Source organism: Pteropus medius, unplaced genomic scaffold (assembly GCF_902729225.1).
Source record: "Pteropus medius unplaced genomic scaffold, Ma_sr-lr_union100, whole genome shotgun sequence".
NCBI lineage: Eukaryota > Metazoa > Chordata > Mammalia > Chiroptera > Pteropodidae > Pteropus > Pteropus medius.
In genome coordinates this window covers 14,975,876-14,991,092 of record NW_024349802.1, presented here as the reverse complement: position 1 = coordinate 14,991,092, position 15,217 = coordinate 14,975,876, and the positions used below count along the sequence as shown (strand labels likewise).

Here is a 15,217-nt window from a genome sequence, read left to right as displayed (position 1 = left end):
CCAGCCTTAGTAGCAAACGGCATTTGTGCATTACAGCGCCCACGTTGACAGGCAAGCAATGTGTTAAATCGTAACAATTGAGTTTAATGGGAACTGACAGGCTGTCTTACAGCATCGCCTCCACTCTCTGGGAGGCCCTCTCACCCCTGTTTACAAGGCTCTGCCTGGCCGTTCCCACTCGCTTTGGCCGCATCTTAGTGGGGTGGCCTCATTCTGCAGACTCTGTCCTTCTTTCCCCACCTGTCAGAAATGTCGAGGCCACTCTCCAAGCCTCTTGAATCTTCTTCCCTGATATTTTCCCCCAATTCTACTTCTTTCTCTCCCCCTCTTATCACCTTCCCACTCTCTCTTCCCTGTTTCCTTTACCTTCCCTCTTCTCTTCCTCATTCGCCCCCTTTTCCTCTCCAACCTTCTTCGTCCAGTCCCTTCGAGAGCAGCTTTCCTCAAGGAAGTACCCTCACCCCCGCCGTGGGCCGTCATCTTACCACTGACATCGCTGCCTTATCCGTCCGCCCTGTGAAAAAGCTAGTCCGCCCCAAATGAGAAGAAATCAGAGAAAGTAAAGAATGTTGTAATGCAAACAGAATATCTATCTGGACTCAAACACCTTACAAAGGTATTTTTAACTTTGTAACGCTATATTCTCTTGGGGAAGTCAGACTACAGAGCTAGGAAGTATTGTTTGTAATACCATACAGGACCCTATCCGTAGCCACATGACAGAGCTGCTCTAATGCTTGTCGGGAACATTACAAGGTCAAAGAAGCATGCCAACATTTCCACCATTGCGATACCCTGTGACGAGGCCCCTTCTAGGACACCGTGGAAATTCTACGCAGAACACAGGGGACAAGAGGCCATACACCCAGGCTGGGGAATGAAGTGGGCAGGATGGCCTCCCACTCCTTGGGCCTTGCTGCACTGGGTCATGATTTTGGAAGGCCACCCAGTCTGTCCTCCCGCCCAGGTCAGGGGTCCCTGCTCCCATCTCTCCTTTCCTGGAGGTAAAATGGGCAGAACAAGGACCCAGGCTCAAGTACCCTAAGAATGGCAGGACACCACCCTCAGAGGGGGCAGACTGTATTTAAATGCAATTCACCTCTTTGGGGTCTAGGAAAAGCCACTCGTAGATTCATTTGCTGGGAAACACGGTCTGTGTGGCTGAGGCAGTGGACGCTGGGGTCGTGGTCTTGCCAAAAGTTGACTTCCTCCGGAGCTCTGTCTGCTGTCCAGAATGGCAGCCGCTTCGGTGGGCGAATAGGATGGTCATCTCTGGGCCCAAGGGCGCTGCTTCAGGCTGGGATCCCTTAGGGGTGGCTGGCTGTTCGGGCTTTCCGGAGGCGGGATGGGAGGTGCTGTGTTTGGAGGGAGGAGGGCTATAATTTTGAAATCTCACGGTTTTGACTTGCTGCAAGAGAGAAAGCAAAGGGACATCGGTGAGGTGGCAGACATGTGCCATCTTCCCCTGGGACTTGGTCCATGCTGTTTCTCTACACTTGCCGCTACATGTTAAAGCCTCATTTACATGTTATTCAGGAAATACTTGTGTCTCCAAGTGTCTACTACGAATCACTCACTCCGTTAGGTGCTGTGAATCCAATAGTGAACAAATAGACAAATAGACAATTATAACTAGCGCCACGAAGGGGGAAGTATAAGGTGCTAAGGGAATAGAGGAGTATCGAACTGAGGTTGGAATAGTGCTAGTCAGGGAAGGCTTCCTAGAGGCAGAGCTATTTAAATTGAGAATTGAAGAACAGATTAAGAATTATCTCGGAGAAAAAGGGTAGGCAACCACCTACCTGAGGAAAGGGCCTGAGGCGAGACGGTATGCTCTATTCTAGAAAGTATAAGAAGTTGGCCTTCCCTTTCTCCTCTCCTCCCACCACTGAGGCCTATCCCAAGGCACGCCACTTCCTTGAGGCCTCCCCAGCTGACTCCATCTAGCGATGTCTAAAATGGCTTTAGAAGTCCTCCAAGCGGAATTTGCAAACTGGACACATGCAGGCTGAATTTAGTCTGCAGAATGTTTGAGAGTTTGATTTAGTTGCCAACACATACAAATTGGGAGATTACATATAAAATTCAGTATTTCATATGTCTTTTAAAAAAATCAAAGCTCTGGCACACTGGACCCCATGCCCCATTTTGGGGACAACTGGCTGGAACTGATTAACAGTTCCCCCTTTGTAGGGAAGGCACGGTCTCCTGTTTGCACAAGCCAACCCCCTCTTTCCCTTCACCTCTCTAGCCTGTTACATATCTGCTGGTACTGATAGGTATTTGCTTTGGTCGATCCCTCTCTTAGGGATTAATGAAGTGTTCTGTGGTACTGCTAAAGAATGATTTCTTTTCCCCATGAAATTAGATCCTAGTGACCCCACTGAATATCCAGTTTCTTCATACTCTGACCTTTGCCACATCCAGCAGAGGTTCAGACACTTATTAAACACTTACAGTTTGAGGGCTGTATCTAATAGCTTGGGGTAATGGGCAACTGGGGCCTGGAAAACTATGAATCATTTGAAAATATAACTCAGAAAAAAAACTCCCAACATTTATATTTATATTTTTTTCTAAACGTCTTTCTCTGCAGGCTTATAGCTTAGCGTTAAGAGCATGAGTTTTTGTATTCGATCTGGATTCTACTCTGGGCACTTATGTGTGTCAGCTGTGTCGCCTTTGGGTGATGTACTTTAACTCTTTAAGCCTCCATTTCCTCATTTTAAAATGAGGATGATGATGGTGATGATGATGATGATACTACCTAATTCAGAGGGCTGTGTGTGGATTAAATGAGAGAGAACACGTGAAATACTCAGCACAGTGCTTGCCAGGGCGTGAGCATTCGGTCAGTGCTTAACTAAGAGAAGGAAACCACATCATCTTCCAGTGAAGGCAAAATGGGTGATGGGATGGAGGTGGTGGTGGTGGTGATGTCATAGTCAATAAACTAGAAGATGATACGTATCGCCTAATTTCGTGATGTCACCTCCTCCATCCCACCATCCCTCCTATTTTAAGGATATTATTGAGAACATAAGCCTTTTACTCCTCCTATGTCTTCTAGTGAGAAAATCCCTGGAGTAGAAGTGAACAGATCTGACCTCTGCTATGGAGGTTACAATAGCAGCTAGTTGTTGGAGCTGTTATGATTCAGTGTGACCTTCATTAATCACTTAAATTCTGTATCTCAGTTGCCTCTTCTATACCACGAACAATTATGTATCAAGCCCTATGAAATGCTATACACATCTCTCATTCAATCTCCAACCTGATCTTATGAGGTGGTTACTATGCTTACAGATTAGGCAAAACAAGAAGTCTCAGAAAGGTGAAATGTTTTGGCCAGTTACCAGCTAGTAAGCAGCAGAGCTGGAATTCAAATCAAAATCTGTCTGATGCCAAAGCCATGTTTTTTCCAAGCTACCTCAAGGCCTCGAAGGAAGGACTATGAAATATTCAGAAAGTACGAAAGGAAGCTCGGTAACTCACCTGGTGAGGGTTTGAGGATCCCTTAGAGGCTGTAATTCTGATTTCTTGGCCACTAATACTAAAATCTCAAGAGCTGGGACACTGGGTCATGTTAGGGGTCTAAAGAGTCATGCCCCGCTAAGGTCACCTCGTTCCTACCTTTTCGCTGCCATTTCTTGAGTTTTCTGGTTTCACTAGGATTGATGGTGGGGCAGATGCAGGTGGTTTGGGTAGAGGCTCACTCTTGATGGGGATTTCCTTGCCTTCCATGATGATGGAACTGGCTGCCGAGTGGATCCTGGTGTCGCTGCCCCTGCTGACGCACGTGAGGGCAGGCTCCCCAGTGGGAGTGGGCTTGGGTCCCATCTCTGCCATCGCTGTCGAGGGGACCCCCAGTGGCTGGTGAAACTGGAACTGCTGAGGCCGTACGACCATGGTGGGGCTGCGTCGGAGGGAGCCCACCACAAGGGTGGGGATCCCTGACTGGACGGGTCTCTGCAGGGATCCATCTGGGGAATTATACGACAGACATATCAGCAATGGGGGTGGCTGCCGGCAGGTTAGATTGGGCTGGGTTAGCCACGTGTCCTGATATCCCAGAATAGTTAAGAGCTTTCCCAATTTGACTATGCTGACATTCTCTCAGGGTCTTTCAAAGGTGACCTTATTCTTTTTTTAGCGCTGTTTGCTGATGCTGGCAGCAAATAAGTGGCTGGCTGAATGTTGCGGCGGGCGTGGGGCGGTGTCAGAAGGTATGTTACTTCCCTTTGTACTCTCTCTCCTCTCTCTCTTTCTCTCCTTCTCTCTCCCTCCAGATCTTTAAGATGGAAAGTGAAGAAGACAGACCTAGAGATGGTTTCACAGTGAGAAACATAGAGGCATGCAGCCCAAAGAGGGAAAAACAGACAGACAGAAAGAAAGAGACAGAAAACAGAAATTGAGAGTCCAAGTGAGAGGGATGAGACGGAGGGAGGGAGGGGAGAGGATGCTGACCGGCTACTCGAAGAATATTCTGACAGAAGCTTTAGGTATGGTGGTGGGACTGCTTTGGTCGCGGGCTGCAGGGAGAAGAGTGAGTGGGATATTAAGAGAGTGTGTGTGCTAGGGAAACGTGACACCAGATGGAAGCAAAGTTGCAAAGGCTCTTCTAGAGTTAGGGCTGTGTGCGGATGAGCCTTGCAAAGTCCCATGACACAGTCTCTGGAATCAGATCTACTCCCAGGGAGCCGGGACAAGTCAGCCACATTACCAACCTGGGCCTCAGTCTCCTCATTTGTAAACCGGAGCTAATAACAGCACCACATAAGGCTGGAGTGAGGACTACGTTTTACAATGTGTGCAAAGGGTTAGGACGGTGCCTGGAACCGAATAAATGGCCCGTGTTTGTTAGATATCATTATTTGTGGGCAAAGGATAGTGAACCTTAAAAATGCAAGGTCCGGGAGTTTGCTTTTGCCTCTTCCCTGCACTTATTCTTTTTTAGGGGGAGGGAGTAATTGAGATGATCCCCCCTCAGTAAAAGGAAGCCATTCCTTCCCCTCAAATTCTCTGGAGACAGGAGATCCCCATCCCTTGAGCGTATGTCCTGTAAGTAATTGGGAGTTCACTGCACTCTGCGGGGAGGGAGGAGAAGCATTGCGGCCGTTTCTCCATAAAGGTCTCCTCCCAGTGTTTAGAGAGCCATAGGTGACGTCCAGTCAGAAACGTTAGTCGTTCGCGACACTCTACGAACACGTGTGTGAATCAGTTATTTGTGTGCAGCATAGAGGGCCGGAGCCAAGGCCGTGTTCTGCATTGCGACTCTTCATCAAGCCGGATGTGAACATGAAAAGCAGAATGCTCACTAAACATAGTCGGTGTTCTCAGCGGCGGCAAGCAAGCCAGTTGCCACGTACACAAGTCTGACCTTTCAATGTAGACATTTATTTTTCCACTGTCAGCCCTGTGAGGTGCGCACAGTCAATTCTGCTGTCATTTCTCTTCGCTTTGGGGAGATTGATAGCTTGAGCAGCCTCACCTTGGGAGAAGGGAGAGACAGAAAGCCTCCGGGATCTGGGAAAGTCAAAGCAGCCCTGGGCGGACATGGCCTCAGGTTCCCGGAATCGTGTGAAAAATTGGTTTCATGCCTTATCTATTTATTTTGTTGGTTCCTAATTTCCAAGAGAGCTAATGCTTTCTTATTACATGTGCATGCAACGCAGCAGTCAAAGCTCCAAACTGATCGTGATCTACGTGAAGGTGGGGAGGGAGTGTGTGAAAGAATGGGGAGTGTTTGCCCGTGGGTGTCCTTCTCTGCACTGGTAAGTGGTCTAGACTGAGTCTAAGTGAGTTCACACTTGGGACGGAGCAAAGATGATCTGCTTAGTTGTAGTACAACGGTAATATTGATAAAATAATAATCGTATAAAAATAGCTAATATTTCTCAAGAGCTTAGGTGCCAGGAGCTGTGTCATCAGTCTTAGATGGGTTATTCTATTAAAATCATACAATAACTCTGATGAAGTTGGTACTATTTTTATTTCCATTTTACAAATGAGAAAAACTGAAGACTGAAGAGGTCAGTAACTTGCTCAAGGCCGTTATGGTGGGATTAATATTTTGCGTGTGTGGGGAGGAGACGGAGGAAGGTACCAGAGGGTAAAGGAGGGAGGACAGCTGGGTAGAATCGAGAGGCAAGGACAGTGGGACTGAGGTCAAGCAGGAGATCAGATGAAATCACTAGGAGAGAGATTGAATTTTCTTGGGACGTTTTCCTGGGCGGCATATTGTCTCACGGGTTACTCTTTTGCTCTGACTAGTCATATTACATTTAATCATTTTTTAAGATAGCAGAGCCCCGTTTAACTCAGGGGACGTGGAATAAATCAAATTTACTTTGCTTGGCTCATTGTCTTCTGGAGAGGTGTGTGAATACGGGACCTTGATGTTTTGTGGAACAGTGGGTTTCAAACACTTTTAAAACCTCTGAAAATGAAATCTTATGTAGATGTTCAATGTGTTGGGAGATAAAAGCATAGGTTTTAAGAGGAAAGATCTATATTACTGCCGGGTGTGCACGCAGATGTTATATAGGTTAAAATAAAAGCAAAGTGCTGAACAGTGCAGTGAGTAGGATTACAAGGTAGATAAGAACATGGAAGAGAATTTGGGACTGAGGTAAATGAATAAATAAGTATAGATAGATATAAGTTTATAATTCTATATATATTTACCTCGTGCACGTATTAGTTAAATAACAAAGTGGGATTCAGGGGCTCTTAGCACTGACTTCTTAAGCTTTTCTTCCTTCCCCTCATTCTCCCCTTGTTTCCCTTTCGACACTCCTGAGGGGTTCCGTGGAGCACAGTTTGAGAAGCACTATCCAGCAAGTGCTTCGTTCTGTCCTAATAAGAACCAACATCGTCTTGGCTGTGTTCTAATTATATGTTGGCACCCAGCACTGCCATAATCCCAGTCAACCAACACATATGTGTGAAGTGACCAGAGGGCAGTGACCTTGAGTCGGTCTGGCTTCATCCAAAAAAAACAACTCAGTATTTGTGAATCATAAAGCACCCTTCACAGAGAGGCTTGCTCCAAAGCCACGATCCTTGTTTCTGCAGAAGGTACTGTCTACCCTGGGTCAGATACCCCCTCACTTAGTTCTAGGCACATACCTCTCTGCCACCACTTACTCTTTCTCATGCTGCTCCGCCCTTTCCGAAGAGAGCCCTGTCCCAAAGTCCCCAGGCCGGCAGTGCTCCTCACGGGATTGACTATGGCAGTGGGCACAAAGACAGACTTGAAGGGACGGCTCTGTCGGGGATCGCCTTCTGAAATGCTGCCTTGGGAGGATACAGAGGAGGTCGATAGCGTCCATGTGGCATAGAGACCAGAGCTCCGGGAATCTGGAGAACTAGATGTCTTTCTGGTTGTGGAAATTTTTCAAAAAAGAAGAAACAGAAAAAAAAAGGTCCGTCAAGAGTCCTATTTTAAAAAACTATCAGCTCCCAACCGTATACCACCTGTGGCCATTCCCCACCCTTTTCCTACCTATAAACAAGCTCAGTGTCAACCATGCAGGCTTAACTAAGTCAGCCTCATTCCCATGCCGTGATAGGTATGAGTGCGCTGACGGACAGGCATCTGCTCTCGCACAGAGGCCTTGGTGGAACTAGAAGACATGAATTACGTCATCTTTCACTCCGGCTCTGATCACTCCTCCCCCCACGTCCCCTCAGCCCTTGAGTTCACAGCATAAGGTCTTTTATGTACTCATCGCGCTTTGCAGTGGAGAGTTCTTGTTCATTCAGTGACTTTTCCACTAGATTCTAAACTCTTTGGAGGCAGAGATTTTATATGACTTATTTGATGTGTTCTGCATATGTTGTTAACAAATGTTTGCTGAGTGGCTGCCATGATGCTTTCAGCGCTGAGGCCAGTCATTCTGGCTAACACATCCTGAGCACTTACGGTGCGCTGGGCGAAGGCCAAGCGCTTTACCCACATTATCTCATGGGTTCTTCACAACAGCCTGCTGAGGTAGGTTACTATTAGTGCCACTATTTTATTGATTGAAAAATGGAGATTTACAGTTACTTGCCTAAGCAACTACTAGACTTTAGATTTGGACTCAGGTCCAGGCTGGCCCTCTGCTCTACTACTGAGCTACATCATCTGTGCTCTTACTACTGAACTACACGACCTTCTAGCTAGTTAGAGCAGGCACATTTGGTAGCAGGGAAAAACCTGCATCCTGCTTGAAAGAAAGAAACCAGAGCAGCGGTAAGCTCTACGTGTGCCTCTGCGAGACCTTAATTCTTTAGCCTTGGGCTCTGATTTTTAAAACTAGTATTAAAGTTTTATAAAGTAGCAACCCCTTATCCACTGTTCCCAGCCTGCAAGTCCCTGAATGCCGTGGGGAATGGCAGTCATTCTACATGCCTTTCTTGCCTTTTTACCAATTCGACCTCAACATCAGAGCCTCTACTGAGCAGTTCATCAATCACCTTGTCACTCTGTTGATTAAATAGCCTTGGCTAATCACCTGGGGATAACCAACTTGACCGCAGCCCCGGCACAGAGAGGCGCTCCTTCCTGGTTTCCCTCCTATCAACGCCTCCACATTTCTCTTTAGGGCATTTCCCCTTATTTCTCCTTCTTTTGCTTAAAAAAGTGATATGTAGTTTAATAAAGGGCCAGCCAGTGTTGTACAAAGATGGGTAAGGTATCATGTAATATAGCCAACTCTGCCCTGGAAGCATACACAGGCTAATGTGCCAGGAGATGACGCTCACGGCAAGGGGACTTTGTCCGTAGCTGCCATCCTGCCTCTGGTCCCTGGCGGTGCGCTCAGTGAAGGGGAATGGGCTGCCCACCAGGAGGAGTGCGGACTACATTCTAGAGATGAGGGCTGGGCAGTGGAGAGACAGCCCAGCACTGGCTTTCGGGGGAGAGTCTGCATCTGCCTGTCTTTTGTTGAACAGAGGCTTTAAGGTGCTAGACACCGAAAATGGATTGAAAACAGGAAAGACAGGTTCCAACACTGTTCCCAGCAGCTGCAGCAGCAGCAAGGACAGAATACAGTTAATTAGGACTAAGCCAGCCTTATTCCACCAGGCTCTTCTTTGAATGACTGTTTACAGACTGAGGCGCGACCTCATTTTCCTGAGCCCAGCACTCGGCTGGCTTCCAGAAACTCCTAAATCCCAGTCTCCCGTCCAACACAGAGTCCCTCTATGTCCTTTGGCAAGAAGCTCAGCACTTACCTGGCACTTTCTTCTAACATCAAAACACTTTGCTCGCACACATTAATTAATCCCCATGACACCCCAGACCCGTGGGCATCGTGAACCTTGTTTTCTAGACAGAGAGACAGAAAGGCATTTTGGGCTTGAGTCGAAGGAGTGCGTGTTGCCTCTGATTTGCTCCATTGTGCCGTTTCGAGTGTGTAGGTCTGTGTCCTCTTTTCCAACTGTGACATGAGCCCTTAAGAACTTGCCAGTGTTTGCAAGGGGCGTTACAAATGGCAGCACTTTTGTGCTCACCATTGGCAGTGGCTGCCTAGTAAGGTGCAAGCTTGGACCTTGACAATTTTCATATAGTTCTGTGTAGAAAGTTAAAGAAAAATGAGTGGTGGCCCATGTGTCACTTTCCTCCACACATAAGGCATCAGGTGGGCGCATGTGTCCAGTGAAGTTCACAAGAAAGAGAAATATCCTGGCTGACTGGGCAGAAGGACATTTACTGGGAGGACAGGATGGGGTGGAAAGGGCTGCAAACAGGATGGAAGGGAGGCGGCCCAGGGAATCTGAGGCAGTAGGAATCTGAGGTGGGAAGAGCCTGATTGCATGGTGCTGCCTGTGTTCTTGCCATGACTGGTCTTCGGCTTTGCCCACATTCTTTCCAAGCCCCAACAGGGAGTATCGGGTTGGCTGAGCCTGTCCCTTGGCTGTGCTGATGGGCTGGGGATGGGTTGGTTTCTTAAGCCTCTGAAAAGGGAGGGAACTTCTGCCTCCCACCAAGACTATTCACGAAAGAGGAAACCCAAATGGATGTTGGTGCTATTAAGAAGGGGTTTGGATGAAAACATGACAAATGTTCTGGACGACCTGAGCCAATGGACGTCTACAGGATCTGGGGAAATATGTCATGGGGGCAGAGATTTAGGTGGGGTCATCACGGCCGGATAGGTTGGCATCACCTTCTAGCACAGATTTTTGGATAGCACAGAAGCCTTTTACTCTTGGTAATTAAAAGGCTCACTTGCTAAACCTTAAAACCCTGGCATTTAGGTCAACTCTGGTCTATCCATAGTTAGTCCTGAAACTGTGGCTGGCTCAGTTCATTAGGACAGTGGTCCCCAACCTTTTTGGCACTAGGCACTGGGGCTCCTATGAGAATCTAATGCCTGATGATCTGAAGTGGAGCTGAGGCAGTGATGCTAGCGCTGGGGAGCGGCTGCAAATAGAGAGGAAGCTTTGCTTGCTTGCCTGCCGCTCACCTCCTGCTGTGCGGCCCGGTTCCTAACAGGCTATGAACCAGTACCAGTCCACCGGAGGTTAGGGACCCCTGATTAGGAGATGAAGCTAATAAGAGCAAAGTTCAAATGTTCAGGAGGCATCTCACACCTTCAAGCCCTGGCTGTCTATAAAAGGCTGCACAGTACACCGATGGGGCTGGTGCCAGTGCAGAGCCATCACTGCAAACAGAAGTCAAAGAGGGTGGGGGAAACTCACGCACACACAGAGCCAAAGAGCAGAAGCACACGTAGCCCGACCCACTCAGTTCTAACCAAAGAGTCTTGCACATGCGTCTGACCCACTCAGTTCTAACACAACCTGTTTAAAGCAGTAGCAACCCAGCTGACAAATGACGGCATCGTTCAGCCCTAAGAAGCTAGAGGAACTAAACCTCCCACAGTGAAAAGGGTAGTTAAGAACAAGGGTGAGCTGCCCCCAGATAGATAAACTGGACATGTATCATCTATGCATCAGGGAGGCATCAAAGAACACACACACACACACACACACACACGCACAGAAAGAACTGATCCTCTGTCATCTAATAGCCTTCTGGAGAATATGCTCTGATGGGGACTTGTTCTTGGAAATCTGGTTCTCTAGAAGCAAAACACCATCCATAAGTAGCACCACAATATACACAGGCTCATATTTCCGTGAGCTGGGGTGGGGGAGATTGACTCAATGTGATCTATGGTGCTGAAACTCCACGCATTGTCTGACTGCAGTCTTATGGGAGGGGGTGGGTCTAGATGTTCATGGCATGCCCAAGAACACAGCAGGAGAAGAGCCGAGGAGGGGGGAAAGGGAAGCTCGTGAAGCCTTGCATGCATGGGAACGCAGTCCTACATGCACCCAGTTCGGGCGATCCCACGTCCTCATCTCCCCGAGAAAGTCTGCTTACACCTGCTGTATTAAGAGAGTCCCTCTCTCATCTCAAAAGCATCAAGTTTGGCTGGCAAATTATATAGCCACTCTGAAGCTAATGGTTCTTTTGTGGCATAGCCAGGACTTTGGGCTAAGGCCTAATGTATAAGCGAACGCCCTGGTCCTCAGCAGGGCCCTGGAGAATTCCTGTTAGAGCCCACGGAAGAAACTGTTCGTGAGTTAGAGTAGGTGTCCTCCTTGCTCTTCGTTGTTGCTTCTAGACCATTCTCTCACCCTCCTCCACACTTCCCAGCCGTGGCTCATGTTATCAGACTCTACCATCTTGTTGCACTCATCATTCCCTGCCAGATCTGTTCCCTCATTCCTGGAGGATTTTAGCTCCTAGGTTACTGTCGTTCTCTCTAATACACCTTTATCCTACCGCGATGAAATCACCTAGTGTTAGGGCTTTAAACGCCAGCCTGGACCTCTTTCTTATATGCTAGACTGGTATACGAACATCTTTACTAGGATTACTAATAGGTGTCTGAGACTTAATCTGCTGCAAACTAAGCTTTTGCTCCCTACCTCCCCACCCCGCCGCCCACAAAAAAAGCAAAAAACAACAACAAAAAACCTGTTCCTCTTTTGGTTTTCACCTCCATCTCAGTAAAAGGCAACTCCATCTTCCAGTGACTCAGGGCGAAAAAACTTAGACTCACCTTGAATCTGCTACTCTTTCACTCCAGACATTTGATCTGTCAGAAAATCCCATTGTCGCTACCTTTACAGTACAGCCAGATTCTAATCGCCTCGGCCTCCCTCCGCGGCTGATGCCCTGGTTCAAGCCACCATCGCCTCTCCCCTGGATTATTACAATATCCTCTTAATTCGTCTCTCTGATTCTACCTTTTCTTCTCTAGTTTCTTCTCTCAACCCAGCAACTGGAGGGATTCCGGTTAAAATATAAGTTCGATCATGTCGCTCTCCTGCTCCAAACCTTGCAATAAGGTTAAAGCCAAATTTCTCACTAGGACCTAGGAGATTCTATAGATCTGATGCCCTGTTACCATTCTGACTTCATCTCCTACTGGCCTCCCCCGCACTTGCTTCAATCCATGCTGTTGGCCTTCGTGTCAGGCACAGTCCGACCCCAGGGCCTTTGTTCGGTACCCTGCAGTTCCTTTGGCCTGGAACGCTCGTTCTTCAGAGACCCATACGGCTCACTTCCTCACGTCCTTCGTTCCTTTTCCTTACCTCGCAGTAAGGCCACCCCCGACCAGCCTATTAGAATGTTAATCATCACCCACAAATTCTATTCCCCTTTCCTAATTTATTTTTCTGCTTAGCTCTTACCATTAACACACCGTATATATTGCCTACCTACCTTGTTTTTTGTCTGTTCCACTAGAATGTGAGCTCCCGTGGGCAGAGATTTTGTGTATTTTGTTCACTGGCATGTGAAAGGTGCCTGGCACGTGAATGAATATTTGTTGAATAAATGAATTAAAGCATCAGTTACAGACACCCTCCATTTGCCTTTGGAGATTTTATAACTTTTTAACAAATCCTGAGAGCCTTCCACCAAAGGGAATAACTATGATCTTCTACTCCAACTTTCTGCCATGTGAAGACATCTTTTTATAGAAGCCTGGATCTGTGGGGATCCAGACTTTGTCTGTATTCTTCTTAGAAAGGGGTCCACCGCCCCCCTCCCCCGTCACCAGCCCGATGGAAAAATCTATGGATTGGAAAGTTCAGCCTTTTATTGAACCCAAACCTTCTAAGTTGTACCTGCTGGTTCACTGCCCCTCACAGCACAAATCTACTTCCTGGCTTCTCTGACCCTTCTTTCTACAGCTTAAACAACCTTAGTTTATCAGCTTCTCCCGTGATATGGTTTTCTGTCTTCTCACCATCTTTGTTGCCCTCCTCCGGACTCAGTGCCCCAACTATATGAAGGTCCCCCAAACTGGACATAGGACACATATTACAGAGTACAATGGGATCATCACTTTCCTTGGAGTTATGACTCTCTGGTATGTCATAAAGACAGAAGCTGACGTGTGGTGATGGCCCTGCCGCCTTGTAACAGGCTCTGCCTGGGTGGTGGGGTGGAGGTGGGAGGAGTCATGGGTAGTTTGGGGTTTGTGTGCACTGCAGTTGTGGTATGAGGTAGCCAGACAAACTGCGAGCCAGTGAAATGAATAGGTTTGCCAGGGAATGAAAAGGGTTGGGAAAAGCCATTTGGGAAGAAGACGCACAGGGTAACTGGTATTCGACCTGGGGTGTGGGTGGGCAGGGAGTGGTCTGAGTTCATGGAAACTCTGCCAATGGCCCAGCGTCCTAAGATGTTTCTTGAGGAGCTCTGGGTGCTCATCTGACCACATTTCCCTATTCTGCCACTAGATGAAGTGTCGCAGTGGCAGATGTGAAGTGGGATTTGGGGATTTGTACAGAAAACCTGAAATCTAGTTTTTGGGCAGTTTGCTCAAATCCGTACATCAGTGTCTTCATCTGTAAAATAATAACAACCTACAGGATTCTTGGGTGTAGCCAATGAGCTAAAAAATGCAAAAGTGCTTGTAAATTGAAGAGCTGTGAGAAAGAGAATTATTTTTGCTATTAAAAAAAAGTGTTAGGAGGGAGCTAGGGCAAAAGCAGTTTCTTGGCCCACATTCTGAAATGGCCCCTGGCCTAGATGACCCGACACTCTAATGCCTGAGATTGGAGGGGACGTACCTGAAAATGGGGATGACATAGTTGTTGGGGAAGATGCCGACTCGCCCGGTAACCAAGGAGACGCCCTTGAGCCAGCCGTCCTGGTATTTCCCCAGGACCCTGATGCCTTCTCCCTTCTGCAGGTCCAGCTCATCAGGTCCATGGGCTGAGTAGGAGTGCAGGGCTACAAACCTGGGGGGACATAGGGAACTGGTGAAGGATGAGGGCATCCACACCTAAGGGAGGGCGGGAAGCAGAGAAGGGCGAAGGGAGATGGATGCTTCGACACTGTGGACAGCAATATCAACCTTTGAAAACTAAAACTTTAATTCGTAAGGCAGATAAAGGTGGCAGAATCCGGCTGAAATAGTAGAGGAGGGGCCCAGATCCCTGCCCTCTCCATCGAGTGTCTCACAGCTGAAAATCTCTAATTTAGGCCACATCGGCATTTTGACAATGGGGAAACTGGCCTAGAATAGAGAAAGGAGATGGTGACCAGGAATTAGTGGCAGAACCTGGTTTCAACCCCAGATGCAATAGCTCTACCAAGGACGCAGCCTCGCCCTGATTAGAGTACGACCTAAGAAAACGGGCACAGCCGGCAAGAATCAGGGAAATGGGAGGTCAGCTGGAAGCCTCTCTGAGCCATTCCCTCTCCTGAGACTTGAGACCCATTTGACTTCTTGGAATGGCCTGAGGAGCCACCTTAACGTAGGCAGGGAAGTGGACATTGGGAGGGGGCAGACAGGTTTAATTTTAATTCTTTGGTACACAGTGGACTACTGGCTGCATGGTGGGATGGAAGGGAATGGGTTTAATATGGCAAAAACGTCTTTGGGTACGAGCAGGGACTTGCTACTGTGAAGTCCATAGAGGGGTAAGTAGGTCACATCCAGGTATGAGTTGGGGGTGAAGACACTAGAGAGTAGTGAGGCTGTGGCAGTGAGAATGCCTGGCTGAATAAAGGCATTAAAAACAGCCCACTTTGGCATGTTAGATCCAGAGGTCACCAGTACATGGCTCTCAAGCGAGACATTAGGAGTCCTCGATTCTAAGGACTGAGACATTGGAACGTTTTATCAAGGGGCTGGTGAGGAGTGTTCTCATCTGGAAGTTTTTTTTCTCCCTTTAAATGCTATACTGATTACTAAAG

The 15,217-nt window shown here is 47.8% G+C and overlaps 1 protein-coding gene across 2 annotated transcripts in view; it reads right to left on the bottom strand.

Annotated features, from left to right (window-relative positions):
* SH3RF2 (SH3 domain containing ring finger 2) overlaps positions 1-15,217 on the bottom strand; it is a 108,488-nt gene that overhangs the window by 14,510 nt on the left and 78,761 nt on the right. For both annotated transcript variants that reach the window (XM_039836450.1, XM_039836449.1), the window contains exons 7-10: positions 14,086-14,256; positions 7,150-7,382; positions 3,634-3,983; positions 1,100-1,408 (exon numbers count right to left, since the gene is read on the bottom strand). In XM_039836450.1, coding sequence (XP_039692384.1) covers positions 1,133-1,408; positions 3,634-3,983; positions 7,150-7,382; positions 14,086-14,256 — 1,030 coding nt within the window. In that variant the 3' untranslated portion in view covers positions 1,100-1,132. The remainder of the gene's footprint in view (positions 1-1,099; positions 1,409-3,633; positions 3,984-7,149; positions 7,383-14,085; positions 14,257-15,217) is intronic.